Source organism: Anguilla rostrata, chromosome 1 (assembly GCF_018555375.3).
Source record: "Anguilla rostrata isolate EN2019 chromosome 1, ASM1855537v3, whole genome shotgun sequence".
Classification (NCBI taxonomy): domain Eukaryota; kingdom Metazoa; phylum Chordata; class Actinopteri; order Anguilliformes; family Anguillidae; genus Anguilla; species Anguilla rostrata.
In genome coordinates this window covers 78,483,137-78,503,534 of record NC_057933.1, presented here as the reverse complement: position 1 = coordinate 78,503,534, position 20,398 = coordinate 78,483,137, and the positions used below count along the sequence as shown (strand labels likewise).

Here is a 20,398-nt window from a genome sequence, read left to right as displayed (position 1 = left end):
GGTTACCTGTGTTAGATGATCACCTGCTCTGATCTCGCAGGTGTTCCCTGATTATCTGTGTTAGATGATCACCTGCTCTGATCTCGCAGGTGTTCCCTGGTTACCTGTGTTAGATGATCACCTGCTCTGATCTCTCAGGTGTTCCCTGGTTACCTGTGTTAGATGATCTCTCACCTTTCAGGACGGAGATGTGCTGCCTGGCTTCGCCGTCGGGGTAATTTCGGATCTCGATGTCGTCCGAGTCCCTCAGGTCCACCTTGTCGTACCCGTACCAGCCCAGCAGCTCGTTCATCGTGTTCTCAGCGAAACTCTGAGGGGTGGGGGGCAGGGGGGGGGGGCACACGGAGAAGACAACAGCAAACTGCAGTTAATATTCCCAGAACAAACATTCATCTGTTTATTTAAAAAAAACAAAACAAATACAGCAGGCAGAATGAGGAGCACGAACAAGGTGCGCACCCCCTCCCCCCCCCCCCCCTCCCCCCAGAAAATATATTAATTTCGGAGCCTGAACCCCTCCCCCAGCACATACAGGCAGACCAGGGGACCTACACCACAGGCGTTAAAGCTGCACACTCTCAGAGCGTCCGCACGCAACGTGGAGAGGCCCGCTCTCCTGGCAGCGCAGGGCGGCCGAGCCCTTTCCCCTTACTGGCGTTTCCCGCGGAGATACCGCCATCGGTGCAGCACCGCGCGCTCTCCCTGCTCTGAGAACGCGCAGAGACAGTTCTACGTTTCCTGCGACCGTCACCCACGCTAAGAGACAAGGCTAAGAGATGCGGGTGATGGCGGTGGGGGGGACCGCACTGGACGGTTTCGCGGAACGTTCCGGAAAGAGTCGGATTACGCCATTGGCCTGAAGAACCCTGTGGGTTCAGCTAAAACAAACAAACTAACAAAAGACGACACAGAGGCTTTTCACAAGCCGCAGGAACAGACCGAGACTGCAGGGGAGGAGCGTGGGGGGTCCTCGTCAAAGGTGTTCCCTCCACTCCGCTAAGTAAGAGAATCCTCCGATTACTTTCCCCAGTGACACGGGGCTCAGGTGTCCACCAAATTCAACCTTCGCCCCAATAGTGCCAACAGCAGGGCTTTTTGATGCCTGCACAGTAACATGTCCAGTGTTAATTCGACTCTAACAGGATTAATTCAACTCTTAACAGAAAAAATTTGGTTCCTTTCTGGAAGGTGGAACTGAATGTTATCTGTTAGAAATCTGGAGATTTTACAGTGTATGAGTCCAATAAGGACCATATGTCCTCCACATGTCATCCATATGTAAGCCCAGCCCTGTTACTGGAGATCTACCTGTAGGTTTTCAACTCTAATTTGGCAGACCTGATTCAACTATTTAACAGCTGAATGAGGAGTGTTGAAGAGTTGATCTCTAGCTGAAGGGGGAGAGCTTTTGTTAAGGCTGGAGTGCAAACCTACAGGATGGTACTGTGGATCTCCAGGAACAGGGTTGGCCAGCCATGCTGTAGGAGTTGGTTGAACACTGAGCATTTTACAGTGTACGTCATTTACGCTAAGGAAAATGCTTGATCAGTTTACTATATTTTACAGTAGAGTATGAAGTAATGACATCACTTTGTGCTGTGAGATACACAGCTGCTTTTTAATTTTCACTGCAATGTTGTGACTTCACTTGTTTTTGATAACTGTTGTCTTATTTAGTGCGAAACCCCTTAGGCTGTAATTCTTTGTTTTAAAAAAGGCTAACAATGTTAAAGTTCAAGCTAATAAAAGATTGCTGGCAGCGTTGCCGATAAGAAGCGTCAAACATCAGAAGTGAGGTGATGTATTAATCGATGTCAGGTGGTTTTGTGAGGGTTGTGGCGGATGTGGGGAATCTCAGAACCAGAAGAGTTTTTAAAAAAAGCAAGCACACATCCCAAACAGACACGACGTCACTGCTAAAACACAGAGAGGAAATAAAAGGGTCGTTCCACACACAGCTGAGACATGTTGCCCTGACTCAACATGCACACGCATCCCCATAACATCTACTGCGTATGCTTCAGGCACCAGGGCCTACAGCCACTACCACTCAGCAGCACAACGGCTAGCGCACGACGGCTAGCGCACAGCGTGCAGCGCGCGAATGGTAGCACGCAGCGGTTAGCGTACAACCTGTAGCATCCCGACGGTTAGCGTACAACCGGTTAGGCATACCGACCGTGCTAGGCTAACCGTTAGGTACACGTTGCCGGTACTGCGACAGGTAGGCAAGTTTGGTAGCGCTGCGACACGTAGCCACTTGGGTAGCTGCACGCTAGCGCACGTTGGGTAGCGGACCGTAGCGCACTTGGGTAGCAGCGACAGTAGGCAGTTGGTAGCGTCGACACGTAGCACACATTGGGTAGCGTGCAACACGTAGCGCACGTTGGGTAGCACGCAACACGTAGCGCACGTTGGGTAGCACGCAACACGTAGCGCATGATGGCCAGCACGCAACAGGTTCTATGGCAGAAAACTTTGTCCTTCAGCATCCACTGGGTCCTTATTCCAAAATCCAGACAGAAGACAGGTTTATTTATCCTGCTCAGAAGACACAGATAGTGCATAGATAGGCCAGCTATTAACACCAGATGAGATAATGCAAACGTGGGAATGCAAGTACCTCCAGCCGCCTAAACCAAGGACACGCCAGAGACACACTGACTCGCTTCTGGATATGATGCCATCTCAGCCTCTTTAATTAGTTTATTCGTTAATTAGCCCAATCGTTTGTTTCGATCTGACAACGTTTCGACAAAGTCACGAACCACAGCTGCGGAACGCGAGCGTTATCCGCGGCGAATAAACGGCTCGCTGTGCCTCGACGCAGGACTGGACCAACGCTGGAGGACAGGAGCCGTTCGAACGGTTTAAGCCAGGACAGGGGATTTGGAACAAACCAAAAAAAAAAAAAAAACAGCGGGTTACATGCAGCGGAAACTCCGGGAATCAAGTTTACGTGCAAAAAAAAACACGGAACAGCGGTGGCATTTTCCCCCGTAGCTCAGTTTGGGGATCTGTGCGTTCGCTGGCCTTCTGCAGGCGGGCCTCCTGGCCCAGAGGAGAAGGGGAATCCAGCGGGTCTGGTAAAGGTCAGCACTCAGGAGCTAGGCTTTCATTCTGGACACCGCCTCCGTCTCAGGTTACCCTCTGTCCCCCACCCCCCCCCGGGCCCCGGCTGACTGTGTGAGCACCGCCAGAGGGCCTGGGCCGGCCCGGACAGAGACGCTGTGGCCCGCTGAACCGGACCGGATGAGAACCTGCAAACCTCCACGTTGTGACCTCTGACCTCTCACTCGCTCCTTATCACTTTCCTGCAACTCAACATCTCTGACACACAAAGACTTACAGCACCAATGTCCTGTAACTCTACATCTGTGACACACAAAGACTTGCAGCATCAGCGTCCTATAAATCTACATCTCTTATACATAAAGATTTACTGAACCAGTGTCCTGTAACTCCACATCTCTGACACACAAAGATTTACTAAACCAGTGTCCTGTAACTCTACAGAAGGGCTGAATGACTCCTCATTGCTTTCCTGTAGCGTAACTCAGTAACTCTACATCTCTCACAGAGGGATTCACTTCCTGTTCATAAGTTTCCTATAACCATTGACACACAGAGAATCCCCATCACAGTCATGTAACTTTACACGTACGACAGTGGGACACCTACAATCTGTGAACTTGTAGAACACATATTGACCATTAACTTTCACTCTCACAGACAGAAGAACCTCAGCCTTGCTCTGGAGCAACTTTCCTCCAGTTATGAAAGCAGAACCTAAGGTTCTCCTGAATAGAATCTTTGCCCTGCTCCAGTAGAACCTTGCTACTTTAGTATAGCCCTCACAATGTTCCGCTGGAATGTTCCTTCACAATGTTCTGCAGGAATGTTCGTATCCTGATATTCTACACCATACTCTCACACTGAAAGCAGAACCTTCATCTCAATCTGATAGAACCACCATCTTACTTTGACAGAACCTCTATGTTACTCTCGTGGAACACTGAAATTTTTTCTGCTGGAGCACTCAGGCCACAGCCTTTTGCTCTGAGAGGGGGAACCCCTTCTATCTCACTTTGGAAAGAGAACCTGTGCCCCACCGACTCCGGAACCTTCTCTCACTCTAATACACAGAGGGCCTCACCATGGAGTAGGGCGGGTTGCCATGGAGATCCCCCACCTGGCCTGCCTGTGGCTGAGCTTGCCCAACTCGCACCTGATGAGACACGAGTCAATTCGTTACATTCATGCATGCAACCGTCAATCACACTGCAAGCTGTCAATCACAACGGCAAACATGTCATCGCCACGGACGCAGGTGATTTGCTAAAACTCTGAACGTAGCGCTGGGACATAAATACACTGCGGACTGGCCCCATGGCCACACATTCAAAAAACCTCCACTGAACTGAATCACAGCATCCCCCCCCCCCTGCTAATGCGCTAACACGTGTTACATACATCCATACAAGCAGAGGCTTAAACATTACCAGGACATTTAACGCTGTACTTGCCACATCATTCATCAGAAGGACGACCACAATGGACAACAGTGTCATACTTAACTGTGTTCTCCGCCGCCATTTTTAAATTTGTGTACCAGCTACCTTGGCCCTGTTCGTTTTTTGAATTTCCAAGTAAGCAAATTAACAACCAAAGTCTGCTGTGTACATAACGATTATAAACGAAAAAGATTTTCAGGCTCGGAGTGGTTTGGGTTTACTGCTTTGTAAAACCTTTTGAAAGACTGCTCGATTGACACTGCAAGGCCACCGATCTCGAAGTGAGTTTTTTTTTTTTTTAATTTTAATTGCGTTTTACCCCACAAAATCTTAAATGCCCTGAGGAATCCGTCTGCACATGCTCATTGAAGACCTGTATCGGGAGGCCAGCATCGCTGATTTGCTTCACTCTCGTTATTGAAAAGCTTCAAACTACATTTAATTACATTTTATTTCACCTTTAGTAACGCAGGCAGGTGATCGGAGAAACCGGTCCTCTCTCACAGTGACGACCTTGTAGCCGAACAAACGCAGGGAATTATTCGGTGGTCGGATGTAGAGAGCCATTTTTTTCTTCCATGGGAAATTTGACATTGGAGTTAAAACAACTTTGTCTTTCTGAAAGTGTCTCGGGTTCCGTACTGAATAGAGTGAAAAGGCGAGTCCGATGCCCCCTCTGAAGAAGGGAAAGCATTTTTGAGGGCTATGCCTTTTTTTACACCGTCACGTGCAGACACACAAATTGTGCGCGTGAAAGGAGGGAGGCGAAGAGAAAATGCGCCGATAAATCACACTGCTACTCCGACACCATTCACTCTCCTGGCCTATTGATCATCGTTAATCACAGTTGTGAATTCTGAACGTTGTCATGACTGAACTGCACTCTGAGAAACGTGACCTTGACAAACCGTGCCGTGGAACACAACGGCCTTCCTTTGAAAAAAAAAAACGGAAAAAAAATCATTTCTGAGTTAATAACAGTGAGATATTTATTTACGCTATGCGGAGTTAAAAAAATCTAACGAAAGACAGAGTTCACACGAAAAATTTATTATTTTTAAAAAAAATTTAAATGTCAATGCAATGGGCTAAGTCACAATCTCCCACAATGCCCGGCTCTCTGAGGTCATCAGGGTACGTTGTTGCCCTGACAACAGCGCAAGGACAGAAAAAAAAAAAAAAATATATATATATATATAAATGAAACACCACACTGACAGCGCGCAAAACCTCAACCTTCCACATAGTCTCGCATAACCAGACCTATCTCCACACCTTCCACACAACTTCCACCACAGTACCACAAGCCAGCCACTAGGTGTCCCTCAGGTCGCTGAGAGGGAAAGCCTACGCAACAAAGCTTGGAATTAGCTTTGTTCAGTAGTGTCTGAGTCACACAAAAATAAATTGAACAGACTTAACACTTTTAGCATTACAGTGCTAAGATGTAACTACCTTCAGATGAAAAACCCAGTGATCATGAAGTCTCAACGCTGTTGGCCGTTCAGAGAGAACTGCTATAAATCCATTTTACAACGTCACCCTGGCGACAGATGAGGCACAGGGTGAATCATCATTTTAAGCAGGGAAGTGTCATTAGAAAATTTTTCCCAAGGTTATATTTACCCCTGAACTCAGACATACCCGTGAATGCGGCAAAAAAAAAAAAAACATCAGTTTCCGAAGGATTTATGGCCGTGATTTTAATTAAGATCAGCTATCTTAAAACGGGCATAAAAACGGTGACAGTTTTTATGAGTGATAAGTGCAGTCAGCAATGCAGCCGTGAAAAAATATAGCTGACGAAAAGTCATTAAGCAACAACAAATGACAAACAGATGCCGAGAGTGGGGACGGTCTGCTTCTTCTACTTTTACTTTTTTTTTTTTTTTTTTCTAACCGAGCCATGTAGAAAGATTAGCCTGTCACCTGAGCCGGGGGACCCGATTGGCTGACGGAACACGGTGTGGGTCGGATTGGCTGACGGGAGAAGCGCCAGGTGAGGCAGATCAAAGCCGAGCACGGGCGGACTGATCAAACGGCCGCTGCCGGATGGCGGAAACAACGCTGGAATCTCAGCGCTAACGCTGGCCGGGTATGAATGGATACAGAGTAAGAAGTAACAAAACAAAACGCACACACCCGCCACACACACACCTGCGCCACACACACACACACTCCCGCCACACACACGCAAGCACACTCTCCCGCCGCACACACACACACTCACCTGCACCACACACACACACACACTCCTGTCACACAAACACCTACGCCCGCACACAACAGCAAACACACACTCCTGCCACACAATACCAGACCACACACCACACACACACCTGCGCCACACACACACATACACTCCCGCCACACACACACACACACGCACGCACACTCTCCCGCCGCACACACACACACTCACCTGCACCACACACACACACACACTCCTGTCACACACACACCTGCGCCGCACACACACACACACACACTCCTGCCACACACATACCAGCACCACACACACACACACCTGCGCCACGCACACACACACACTCCCGCCACACACACACACCTGCACCACACACACACACACTCCCGCCACACACACACACACCACGCACGCAACAACTGGTTCACCCCCACCCCCCCTCCCCACCAAATGTGCGCACGCCACCCCCCCCCCCCTTTTAAATGGACTCTGAACAGCCCTCCTGCTAATCTGCAAAGCTGCCCTCATTGTGCAGTAAACCAATGCGCTGATATTAATCATGGATTTGCACACTACTGAAAAGGAACCAAGTCTGTCCACAGCGAGCTCCGCCCCCCACTTCCCCTCCCCTCCACAAGCCAGCCAACCCTCTCTCCCTCTCTCATTCTCTCTTTCCCTCCATCCTTCTCACTATTTCGTTTTTTCATTTTTCACTCTTTCATTTTCATTCTTTCTCCCGGTCTCTCTTGCACATCTGCTTCTCCCTCTTTCTCACGCGCTCCCTTTCTCTCTCTCTGTATTTTCTCTTTATATATCTCCTTCTTTCCCTCTGCCACATCTTCTATTGCTCTGTCTCTCTTTCCCTCTAGTTCACTCCCTTCCTTCTCTCTCTCTCTCTCTCTCTCTCTAAGTGAACAGCAGCTCTGTGTGAAAGGGCATAGGAATTGTGTCAAGGCCAGCTTGCACAAGCATGTGTGTGTGTGTGTGTGTGTGTGCATGTGTACGTGTATCTATGTGTGTGTGTTGTGTGTGCATGTGTGTGCGTGTGTGTGTGTGTGTGTGTGTGTGCAAGCGCATGTGCATGTGTGTGCATGCATACATGTGTTTGTGGATGTTTGGATACATGTGTAAGTGTCCATGCACAAAAACGTGTGTGTGTGGATGCATGCCCACGTGCATGCATGCGTGTGTGCGTGTGCAGCACACGTGCATGTGTGGGTGTGCGCACGTGTATGTGTGTGTGACCGAGTGTGTGAGTGTCGTGTAGGTCCATCCAGCAGGACATGGTGAAACATGGCTCAAACTCAGTCAAGCTCCCCCCTCTCTCTCCCTCACTGTGTTCTCTCTCCCTCTCTCTCACTCTCCCTCTCTCACTCTGTTCTCTTGCCCTCCCTCTCTCTCTCTCTCTTTCTTTCTTTCAAAAAACCCCAAAAACACTCTATACTCCACAGCAGCTCAGAGTAAGGATGGTCTTTTCCCCACCCTGAGAAAAGGGGGGGGGGAAATATCAGCAATCCCTTTCTTTCTTTCTTTCTTTCTTTCTTTCTTTCAGAGCAGAGGGTTGGAGGGAGAGGGTGGGGGGGGCAGGGGGGGGGGGGGTGGTGGTAGGGAACTCGATGCCATGTGGGCAGAAACCGGAGTAGGCCACAGAACACCATGATAAAATTCCCTAATCCCCCGCCAAGTTTCCCTGAGGGGGCCCCCCCTCCTCCTCCTCCTCCTCCTCCTCCAGCGCTCCACCATCGTTCCGTTCCAAGCCCCTCTTTTCCAGGCCCCGGCCCTCTCCCTCTCTCCCTCCCTCTCTCCCTCTCTCTCCCTCCCTCTCTCCTCGCTCTGCTTCTTTCGTTTCTCCTACCTTCCTGCCTTGATATCCGATCCCCCTCGGTCGCTCCGGTTACCGTTTTTACAGCTTAGCCTGTGTACATTCCTTTCTCCCCCCCCTCCCCCCCCCCCCTCGCGGCCCCCGCCCCTGCAGCCCCCGGTTCCTCGCCGTGGCGGCGGCGGCGGCGGCGGCTCGCTTTACCGTTGGTCCAGATGAAAAGGGAGTCGCGGGCCAGGGAAACACAGTCGGGACTGTTTGGTTTCTCAAGGTACCGGGGGCCCTCCACAAGAGCACATTGTGTTCTTTTTCACCGAGGAGGAGAGAGGAAGAGGAGAGAAAGAGGAGAGGAGAGGAGAGGAAAGGAGAGGGGAGAGGAGAGGAGTGAGGAGAGGAGTGGACAGGAGAGGAAGAGGAGAGAAGAGGAGTGCAAAGGAGAGGAGAGAAGAGGAGAGGGAGAGGAGAGGAGAGGAGAGGAGAGAAGAGTGGGGTGGAGAGGAGAGGAGAGGAGAGAAGTGAGGAGAGGAGTGGACAGGACAGGAAGAGGAGAGAAGAGGAGTGCAAAGGAGAGGAGAGGAGAGAAGAGGAGAGGGGAAAGGGGGAGGGCTGAGGGAGGGAAACGTACTTTTTTAAGCTAAGGAGTCGGTCACACCGTGATGAGAAACAGCGCCGACAGAAAGGACAGGCGAGGAGGCTCGGCCCGAATCGGGACGGGCGAGTACGCCCCCCTGGTCCCGGGACCTTCAGGACCTGGGACCGTTAACACCGCCGAACCTGGTTCTGAGCACTCGGACCCGACTCCTCTCCCCTCTGTGGGAGGGTTCAGGGCTGGCCGCTGAGGTTCTGAGGGGTGGGCAAGGTGTGGAGTGGGGGGGGGGGGGGGGGGGGGATACAGATTGAGCTTTTCATAATGGAGGGGTGAGGGTGATTACAGCACGCTGAGGTCATCAGACACAGCAACAGACAGCACAAGAGAAGCAGGGAGCACATACACGCACGTGAGAGACTTTCCTCAAAGCTTAAAAGCATAAGTTATTAGTCCTTTAAGGTGTGACATCACAAATATGTGATTATAGACTGTTCCTGACTGAACATTCTAATGCTGAGCGATGTCACAATCACTACTTGGAACTGAAAGCAGTGGAGTTCTAGAACACTAGCTTAGAATTTAAAAAAAAAAAAACATTCCAAAAACACCTACTCTTTGAAGGGTTAAGGAGGGGGAGGTCAGTTAGGTCTACGCTGTCAGTGGGAAGTGGCTTTTAGAGGGCGGGGCTAAGGACAATGATGCAGGGTGCAGAATGGTGCCCTCCTGACAGCGTTGAGTCCCCGGAAAACACTTTACACTCCTGAGCCATCTCTCCGAGCCCCACTGTCCCCAAGTCCTGCCACTCTGTCCTAGTCAGGACCGAACCACTGTTCCAGAGAGTTCTGAACCGTGACATTAACGCACACCCAGTCCAGACGAGACAGGTAACCCTTCACCTGGTGGCCTGTGTTTGCTGTTTTCTGTTTCACCTTCAGGTGTTGCTTCGTCGGCCCAATCACAGAAGCGCTCGGCTAGCCCAAACGACCGTCGGCTAAATGCACTCGTTTACCGGGAGAGTAAAAGCGGCCTTTTAAAGTGTCGGAGCAGAGCCAACGCATCAGACAGGCCCAGCGTGATCTGAGCGACAGATCGAGCCAAATGTTTTTTTTTAAAAGCACAATCTTAAAAGTAAATAATGTAAAAGTGTCCCCTCCGTGATGTTCCGGGGGAAGTACAGAAAGGTATTCTTTCTCTTTCATTTCTCCATTCCTTGTAAGGCACCTAAAAGTCCTGTTAAATATATGCTGAACTGAAATAAGTAAGGTCCCCTGAATCTTAAGTCAACAGGCGGGGACCGATTCTGGGGGTACTGACAGTTAACTGCCTGTGACATGGCAGAGCACCTACTGTACACCCCCCCCCACCCCACCCACCCTCCGCATGCCAGACAACTGCAGCTGCATCCCGCCCCACCCCCAGCACCTTCCCATTGGACACTCCCCATTTACGAAGAGCGACACGTCTTCTCTGATTGGCCGCTGCCGGTCCAGTCCGCAGGCCAGGTCCCGTGTCACCTCTCAGCTCCGCCCCACCCCCCCCCCCACCCCACTCCAAAAACACTTTGATGTTTTTGGAGAGTGCATCATTACATTTGTAATTCCATTCTTCCACTCAGCAAGCTTGTGGCCCATTCATAGTTCTGCACTTATTACGGAAGCCATTGACAGAAAAGTGCTTTGCCCTAAGACTTGAACCCCCCCGCCGCCCCACGGTTCGAGGAGTGCCACCAACACGTCTACAATCGTCGGCACAACACTGTTTCTGGGTGCTGCGGCTGGACTGTCCGTAGGTGTGCTCTACGAGGCCAGGTAACCGTAGAGCGTCCAGCTCACCTGTAGTGACGTGCGCAGTAGTTTGTCATGACCTTCTACGTCTGAGACTGAACTGCGGTTCCGATTATAGCGTTTCCTGCTTGCTGCTTACGCACACACTCACGCAGACACAAGCACGCGCACCTTTCCAATCTTGTAACCGAGAACTAGGCTACGCTCCTTGGGTCCTGCACAGCGCATCTTTAAAAGACACATTTTTAAAAACCGCTTGTTTACATAAACTGCTGAAATTAGAAACGTTACAGGGTACGCACTGCTACACCGTCCGATGGCGGTTTATGTTTAAAAGTGTGCATTTGATCATCGCAAGAGGAAAGACTTTGATTTGATTTAGTGATGCAGATTACCTCATGCTACCCTGTTGCTTACATTCTGAAACGATGAGATTGCGGCATTTGCTTTGGAGTCAGTAAGGTATTCATAAAACAAGGAGTTGAAAAAAATCATAATTGTCAGATTTAATTCTGTGTCATCCTTATTAGTATTATCGCATTAGGAAAGAAAAGACTGAGTAATTTTTCCCGTTCACACAGTGTTGTTTTTGTTTCTTCTCGGTTGTTCAGACAAACATCTGTTATAGAAAGAACAACTATCTCCCAAACCGCCAAGGGAGCCGGAGCCAACGTAAACAAAACAAACCCACCAGATCCAGAACAGGCAGCCTTTATATCAAGCAAGGATAACATTTCGCATGTTTTGATTAAAATTAGTTAATTTGTAATTCTACACCGCGCGGATACCAAAAGATGCAATCCACACAGTTTACACAAAGACCCCGTTTCCTCTCTCACGCAGACTCGTTTCGAACTAAAAAACCCGAGAGCTCCGTTAGCTTTTTTCCCCCCAACTTCACGGCTCAGTTTATAGAAATAATTTGCAGGTACGAAAGCAAAATGTGATATTGATTCGTTGTCCTGGCAACTCTCAACAACAACAACAACCTTCACGCAGCAAATCTCTCATTTAAATCAAAAGCCCAGGCGCACGATCGTTGCTTCAAGATGTTGGGAGTTTGCTGTGGGCAGATCAAACTGGCGTCCAATGACAGGGCGCTGTCACAACTCATTGAAAAACATGTTCATTACGAATTGTGACGAAAGAAAAAAAAAGGTTTACGGGGATTCATTCAGCAACAAGCGAGAAGAAGCCAAAACCCTGGTCTCTAAAGATGGGGACGCTTCGGGTGGAAGACTCCTGCGTGAGCAAATCAGTCCTATTTAAAGCAATTCGGGCAGGTGCTTCCACCCCATTGAGCACAAGTAATAGACAAATGCCACCAGAAAACAGTTCCGCTGCAGCCTGGAAAGCCGTCAACCCCTCTCGTGCATGCCAGAATCGAGGATTTGCCCACATTCTGCACAGGCTGTCCGTGTCGGTACAAAGGCTGCACGTCAATTTAATATAAATATCCACCATAAGATTATACGTTATGGGCTAATTAAAACAAGCTATTGCATAGTAAATAATGAGAATACCGACGTTCGCTGAACCTCGGGACGCCTGATGTGTACAAACAATGAGCATATGAACATCCTCAAACAAAGCCGCTATATATCCCCTCTGAATGTTCGCACTCCTATTCATTTGATGCTAATTTTTTTTTTAATCATACAGAATTCGTTAAAAATAATTGTAACAATAGGCTACAAAAAACGATTCGCCACTCAACCGTATTGTAAACTTAGGACGTCTGCACGACAGGAGAGACAATGTGCCGTTGTCCAGCGCGTGCCGCCGATAGGGGCACATCTGGAACGCTCGCCTCGAGGCTCCTTCGCAACCGCAGCTGGCTCTGGCATCGCTTCTCTGGCGTGCCCGAGAAACCCGTTTTTTTTTTCCCTGGCGGTTGTACCGGACAAGGGAAACGTGTAAAAAACATCGCATCAGTGAGCGAGTGCGCCCGCTCTTCCGTCTCCTCGTCTTTTATTTTCAGCAGCATACACGTTTGCTTGCTATCAATATCGCTGTTCTGGAGCAGCCGTGGTAGTAGTAGTAGTAATTGTAGTACTAGCAGCAGCAGCAGCAGCACCAACAGCAGCGCAGCCACCGAGTCTGACGCACAGGGTTTTCCATTAACTCCACTGAGCCTTGTAGGGGAAAAAAATACGGATATTGCAATAATTAGTCGTTTTCACTTTTCACTCGTTTTGACAGTTCCGCTAGATTCACTGGGTGTCTGTTTGCCCGAAAGCTCAGGAAAACAGCGTGGCAAAGCTTGAAAGAAAATAAAGGCAATTAAATTCAACTTGTATTTAGCAAGCTGGCCACTACAAAAGGCAGGGCTCTTCACGAGACGTAAAGGAACAGCGTGATTACGCGTGGTTAATGAGCGCATTCTCTGGAGCCGCGTAAACAAAGCCCACATGTACATAATAGCTGAGCACAGAACCCAAAAAAAAAAAAAATCAAAGTTCGCCCAGATCTCCATAATAGCGAGCTGACTATGAATTCTGGTCTGTTTTCAACCCTGGAGGCGGAGCTGAGGCGCGCTCCGTACAGCGTACATCCACGAAAATGACAAGCGAGCCTTCCCGATTTCCTTGTTTCCACGCAAATTTAAACGCGAGAGACACAACCCGTGAGCACGACCCCCTACCTTCATCTCCTCGTTGATTTCCCTCTTCACCGGGTGAGCCGGTTTCCTGCTCCTTTTATTTTCGGGGGGTCTACCCTCTTTTTCCGTCTCTGCCATTTTTTCTATTATTTCTGTCAATATTTGCGGTGGGGGCAGCCCCACGGGGGGTGTCCAGCGGGGCTGCTTTAGAAAAGCAGAGCGGCGCGTGTCAATCGTGAGAATAGCCCGGGTGAAGTTGGTGATGCCGTTGAAGGTACGCGATGCCCGGTTAAGTCAGCCATCTTCTGGCTCCAATTTTCCACAGTCTGTGCGCGAGTTGGTGTGAGCCGTGTCTGTGAAGCAGCTGAAGGGGTTGAGAACAACCCCAGACAGGGGGGAGGGGCCTCGACTGTAACCCTATACGAGGCGCTGATCCCAAGAAGGCTATTTCCTCTCAGTTCGCCACAGATACGCTTTCACTCGTGCTCCTAGCGCGCGCGCCCGACAGCCCGCACGCTACTGGCGAAGGCAATTCACGAATCCATTATCGGTGCCCCCCCCTCCACTCCCCCCCTCCCCATCGCACTGTAGCCAGTTTGGACAGCGTCCCTTGTTCCGATCCTTTCGGCTGTTATTTAAAAACGGCGGGCGTAGGGAATCCTTTTCCCGAAATAAAGCTGTTTACATTTTGCGCGTGCTTGTTTATTTGTGTTTGTGAAATGAATTTAGCTGAGAGCATTGAATGGGTCTTACTATGTGTCTCCCTTCCCAAACATTCTTGATGTATAGATATAGTAAACATATTCTAAATGAAGAAAATAATTTAATTGGTCAACTGTTTTTTTATGTTAAAACTAGTTAATAACTCAAAGTGAATTTGTGAAGGCACAAGCAGGCCTAATACTTAACAACCTTCCAAAGCCACAGTGGCTCCTCTTGTTTGTATTGGAGTAACATTTTAATTAGAGCAAATATTCCGATCTGGCCCTGTCATATTTAACTTTCTGGTTTAATGAGTAAATCCACTGTTGTAGCCTAACTCTATTTTGGACCCAAGTGCAAACAGGAAGAGTTACACTAAAGTACGCAGCTCAGAACATTTTTCACAACTGAAGGAAGATAGCACTGTGTCAGGTCTATCATTCTGCACTGAAGGAGCACCACTGACTCTTGGTATGGAGTTTCATGGAAAAAAAAAAATACTGGTGGATCATATGCTTTCAGTGACATGCTGATTTGATCCCATTGTTTTGCTTCACCTTGTGGAGAGCAAAGTCTGTTGATTGGTTGAAACAAGTGCATGATTGACAGATCATTGTAGTTACAGGGTTCATGAAAACTCACTCTCCCATCTCTGTGGTGGCGTCGCATTCCCCGTCCCATAATTCCCAGCAGTTCCTCAAGGGCATGCAGAAGGGGTTTGGGTGGAGGCGGGTAGAAGTGTGTGGGGGGGGCAAGTAGCAACCTCTGACCTTTCACCCCTGTGCCAGTAAAGACTGAATGTAGCCCACACACTGAGGGCAAGGGCCCTACCTTGTAACCAAGGACATAGATTTTGTTTCCAATTAAGGGGGGTGGAAATTTTCTGCTGGATTTTTTGTACTGGGGGGGGTGGGCGTGGGGGGGGTGGATGGGTGCAATCTACATCCAATCAAGTGCTCAGCATCCAATTTCTCTGACCTCTGCACCTTGTCTATTTTCATATTTCCATTGCATTGGTGTTTTCAAAACAAAAACTTTTCACCTCAAGCTCGCTTAAAATAACTATACTTTGCCCAAGGCTGCTCCTCCATCCTAAAAATGGTCATTTTTTATAGCTCTGTTGAACTCCCACTACTGGCTGCCAGGCACTGCCGATTCAACCCACGAGGAATTGTGTCTAAAATGAGACATTGCATTCTGCGTATCTATATCAGACATGTATTTAATATGATATAAATATGTTATAACTTACAATTATTATATTATTACCTACCAATTGAAAACCTTGTATTTTTCTGGAAACAGAAACCTTTTTTTTTGTCTGTCTAAAATACATTGTGCATTTCATTAGGAAATGGAAAAAAAAATCTTGAAAGGGAAAGACACCCTGGGGCTTCTTCAGAGAGTTCCAGGGGTCCACGGAGTCCAGCTTGCAGGACTCCTGCCTTAATAAACTCACTTTGTCTTGGGGAATTTACACAGATTACACTTCATTCATTCATTTGTTCATTCATTCATTCATTCATTCATTCATTCACTCACTCATTTGCATTGCTTAATGCTCATTCCAGAAGTCCAGAACTAAACATGTATCTTCTTGTGTGTCAAGAAAAGAACTTTCAATCCCTTTTTCATAGCCAGAACAGCAGAGGTTTGAATCACATTCGAGTACATTCGAACCCCCTTTGGTCTCACAAGAACTCTGTTTGTGTTATATGAACACTGAGTGCTTTGCTGCGCATTCAAGGATTTTAACCCGTGACCTCCCGGGCAAAAGCCCAGGCCCTTCAGCACTGCATCACAACGTGAGGGCTCCTGCATGTGTTCTCATTGCTGCTGAGTAACTGTGAACTAAGTTCCTCAGTCTGTCACTGTAGCATTCTGCACCGTGACCTCAATGAATTCATTGTTTTATGCAGACACACAGACATTCACACACGTTCACACACACATGCACACACACAGACACATGCACGCACATCTGCATATGCACACACACACACACACACACACACACACACTGACCCCTCCACACACACACCAATGGCAATGATCAACTATGTTCAAATATGTAATGACAAACAATGTCAAAACAGATTTCCAGGGAGGGTAGTGTTGCACAGACTAATACAACGAGACCAACTCACCTTACATGTCCTTACGTCTGTAACAAGGGACCGCTTGTTTCGTTTTTTAACCCAGATTAGTTTCCACAACAGTTCGGTTCAACGGCCTTCGCTGCAGCTAGTAAACACGCTGCGGACCGTGCAGGAGGAAATTTGAGCTGCGAAACACAAATATAAGAGAGGCACATCGACAAACAGGATTACAAGGAGGAGCAATGGTCGCCTGGGAGAGAATTAATGGAGAAAAAAAAAACTGCAGCGATGGCAAACATCATGTTGCTGTGTACTTTCCCTATTTACAGCCGATTTCTATTTAGGGACATTGCTTGAGAGACTACTTGAGAGAGGGCGACTACAAAGGAATTACAAACTGATCGGAAACAGCTGGATTAAAAGTATACACAAACCTGGAATTGCTCATAGCCAGTTTAAGGAAAATAAACAAGCAATTTTCAACAATACACACTTTGTTTAGGGAATTAGCTGCAGGGTGGGGGTGGTGGGCGAGGGGTGGGGGGGGGGGGGGGGTAGGGTGGGGAGGTCCAGAAGGGTGCAGGTTTGAATTTCCTCAAGCTTTAGGAAGTGGGCGGATGGACATCAGGAAAGAAAACCCAAGCGGCGTTGCCCTGGTTACAAAGATTCAGAATAAAACACGAGAAGCGTAAAAAATATAAACGAATGTTATTTGTCGATTTTCGCGGTCTCTCGTAAACCGGACCAGAACAACCGCCATTCTGGAGGCCCTGAACCGGCCATTTCAGGCGTATCCGCGTCGTCATCACGACCACCTCCCCTGTAGCCAATGGCGGTTTTTTTTCAAACGCGCGTGATGTTTAGCCATTTAGCAAACGCTGCTACTCAGAGGGAGTAGCTTACGTTTCGCTGAAACGCACAATCCATTTTTACAGCGGGACGCTTACCGAAAACAAGACCAGGTTACGTCAGGTTACCCGGCTCCCACCTGGAAACCATTATGGTACGCTAACTGTGCCCCTGTGCTGAACACTGTGCTTTTTAGCGTGTCTGCACTGGCGAGGCTTGTGACAGACAGAGACCTGCTACACAGCTGCAGAGAAGATGTCATTCACGTGTTCAGTAATAAACTCAGTTCCTTTAGACCGGGGGTGTCCGATATTAACCAGAAAGGGCCGGTATGGGTGCATGTTTTTTGTTATAACCCAGCACTCACACACCTGAGTCTACTTATCAAAGTCTTGGTTGAAGATCATGATTTGTTGATTAGTTGAATCTGGTGCCGTAGAATCTGGGCTAAAACAAAAACCTGCACCCACACCGGCCCTTTTTCAGATAAGATTGGACACCCCACGCTTTTAAACTCACTAAGAATATTGTGCAGAGGTCGGGTGACCAGTTGCTCTGAATTGTGCAGGGCAATTATGCGACATCACATTCACATTTCAGCAATCAGGAGCCTCTCTTATCCCGAGGGACATAAACAGATTCAATCGCCTGATATAATCCATTTAAACAGCTGGGAAATTAGAAGCCATTAAGGTTAAACACCCTGCTCAGGAGTACAATGGAAATGCCCCATCTGGGAGTCAAACCCGTAACCTCTGAATGACGAACCAAGTTCCCTAGCTACAACACTACCACCCCCGATAGCACAGCCCTGCATTTCGGCCATTTGTCCTGCATTTAAATGAAATAATGACATCATTACCCATGCCCCCACCCCCCAAATCCTGCAATGCGCTAAGTTCCACAGAATCCTCCTGCGTCTCCTACATTAAGGACTGCATGAATGTGGTCACCCTGCGTGATGTGATTAGTGCATGTTTGCCGCTGCCCATCCTCTGTTGCTTAATTAGAAGGGACCGTGAGAGAGATATGGAGGAATTCCACCCATCGTTTTTATCTGCCTCTCTGCAGAGTCCCCTTTGCAGAGTCTCCAAAGCTGCTTAAGCGGGGAGTGTGATATATCGAGTGAGATTGTGTGTGTGTGTGTGTGTGTGTGTGTGAGTGTGTGTATTTGTGTGTTTGTGTGCATGTGTGTGTTTGTGTGTGTGTGTGTGTGTGTGTATTTGTGTGTTTGTGTGCATGTGTGTGTTTGTGTGGTGTGTGGTGTGTGTGTGTGTGTGTGTGTGAGTGAGTGTGTGTGTGTGTGTGAGTGAGTGTGTGTGTGTGAGTGTGTGTGTGTGTGAGTGTGTGTGTGTGAGTGTCTTTGTGTGCATGTGTGTGTTTGTGTGTGTGTGTGTGTTTGTGTGTGTTTGTGTTTGTGTGTGTGTTTGTGTGTGTGTGTGTGAGTGTGTGAGCTCATGGGTATTAAATCAGTGCACTGCTACAGAGCTGATCCCAAAATATGTTTATCTTTCCCAGAGTCTCGATCAGCTTGCAGCAGCTGCACTGAAGGACCAGAACAGCGTCTACTGCCCACTGTTCCCTTTACCACCATGATTTCACCCCTTTACCTCTCTGATTTCATCCCTTTACAGCTGTGATTTCATCCCTTTATTTTATCCCCATTTCTGTTGCTTGCTCAGGTTTTTTTTTTGTTCCCTGTTTGTTTTGTGCTCAATCAAAACTCAAGCAAGAAAACACATTGTTTCTCTTCTGTTCTATTCTAGTCCCCCCCCACCCACCCCCTCTTCTGCCCTAAAACAGCTAAAGTGTCCAGTCATAAGGGAGAACATGCTGACATAGATCTGCATCTATGAGAGGAATGGTTCACCTGCTGAGCATTCTGGGAGATTCCAGGAAAAGACTCAAAACAGACTACCGACAGGCTACTGACCAGAACACACGATACAGTAACAGGGTACTGACCGAAAAGCACAATACAGTAACAGGCTACTGACCAAAACACACAACGCTGGTAAAAATAGCCGTGCCCTTTAAAAGTGTCAGTAAACTGCAGCATTTGAATTGCAGGTTTGGCCCTGTTGTTTCTTCTCGTCTTGTGCTGCGTGACAGTGTCTGAAACTGGTCTGTAAACACTTCCTGGTCTGTGCGATTCCCCTTGCAACGCCGCACCGTGTGACCAATGGCAGCCATTCACACGCATTCCTGTCAACGTCAAATCTAAACAGGCAGACAAAGGAAAATGCCTTTCGAACGATGTGCCAATATTGAATATAAAGCCAAGAGGGAGCAAGGGAGAGAGAGAGAGAGAGAGAGAGAGAGACTGCCCCCTCTTCATAACTAATGTTAGATCTGCACTGAGAGAGAGAGAGAGAGGGTGAGTGTGTGAGATCTTTTTTTTACACACACACTTTAGATTAAGAAATGAAGTTGACTCAGGCCAAATAATATTAAGCTAAGTCTATTTAAAATATGTATAAGTCATTTAACAACGGCGGGTGTTGACATGTGGATAAATTAAATGTTTGCTGTGTTTTACAGAACTGCTGTGGAATGCCTCCAATTCCCAGAATGCTGTCACTGCGTGAAACGACTACGGAGAGAAAGAGAGAGAGAGAGAAAAAAAAAGATCTGGCTGATTTGGAAAACATGATGAAGACATTTGTATCAAATTACCTGTTGAGTTGCTTTGCCAGGAAAAAATAGAAAACATTACACTGGTTACAAAGTACTATCTCCAACAGCTTGCATTGTTTTAAAAAAAAGAGGTTTTCACAAAGGATAACTGTCTTACGAGAGGGTTCCAGTCAAACGAGAAAGCACACAGCATACAGGCTTGAACGGAATTCTTATTTTTGTGAGGTAACCATGATACTGCTTTTTTCTTCTTCTTTTTTTCCTTTTTTTTCAATTTTTACAAAGGCAGCACTCAATATTGAACCTCGGGAGACGAATTTGATTGTCAGCTGCTGATATGTAAAACGTAATCCAGAATAAGGCAAAATCATTATTAAACGCGGAGAAGAGAGCAGCTGCTGTTCCAATCAGCGGAACCCTCGAAGCACAGGAGCAATTATCAGCGTCCTCTCGAAGCCCCCCCCCCCCCCCCCCCCCCCACCCCCCACCGGGATGGAGCAGGCCTGGCCAAGCGCTTGCGGTTTTGTTAAATAAGCAGCAACTTCGGGGATACATCATCCTGTCCTCGTGACAGCAGGAGTGTCAAAAACTTGACCC

General features: G+C 48.1%; 1 protein-coding gene across 6 annotated transcripts in view; it reads right to left on the bottom strand.

Moving 5' to 3' along the window:
- The window catches only part of sobpa (sine oculis binding protein homolog (Drosophila) a), an 82,644-nt gene extending 68,590 nt beyond the window's left edge, over positions 1-14,054 (bottom strand). For 2 of the 6 annotated variants that reach the window (XM_064302831.1, XM_064302842.1), the window contains exons 1-3: positions 13,557-14,054; positions 4,157-4,228; positions 175-310 (exon numbers count right to left, since the gene is read on the bottom strand). In XM_064302831.1, coding sequence (XP_064158901.1) covers positions 175-310; positions 4,157-4,228; positions 13,557-13,652 — 304 coding nt within the window. In that variant the 5' untranslated portion in view covers positions 13,653-14,054. Of the gene's footprint in view, positions 1-174; positions 311-4,156; positions 4,229-4,972; positions 5,646-13,556 lie in introns of those variants that run through there. The other 4 variants (XM_064302848.1, XM_064302856.1, XM_064302875.1 and 1 more) reach the window with 3 other exon arrangements.
- Between the last annotated feature and the right edge of the window lie 6,344 nt (positions 14,055-20,398).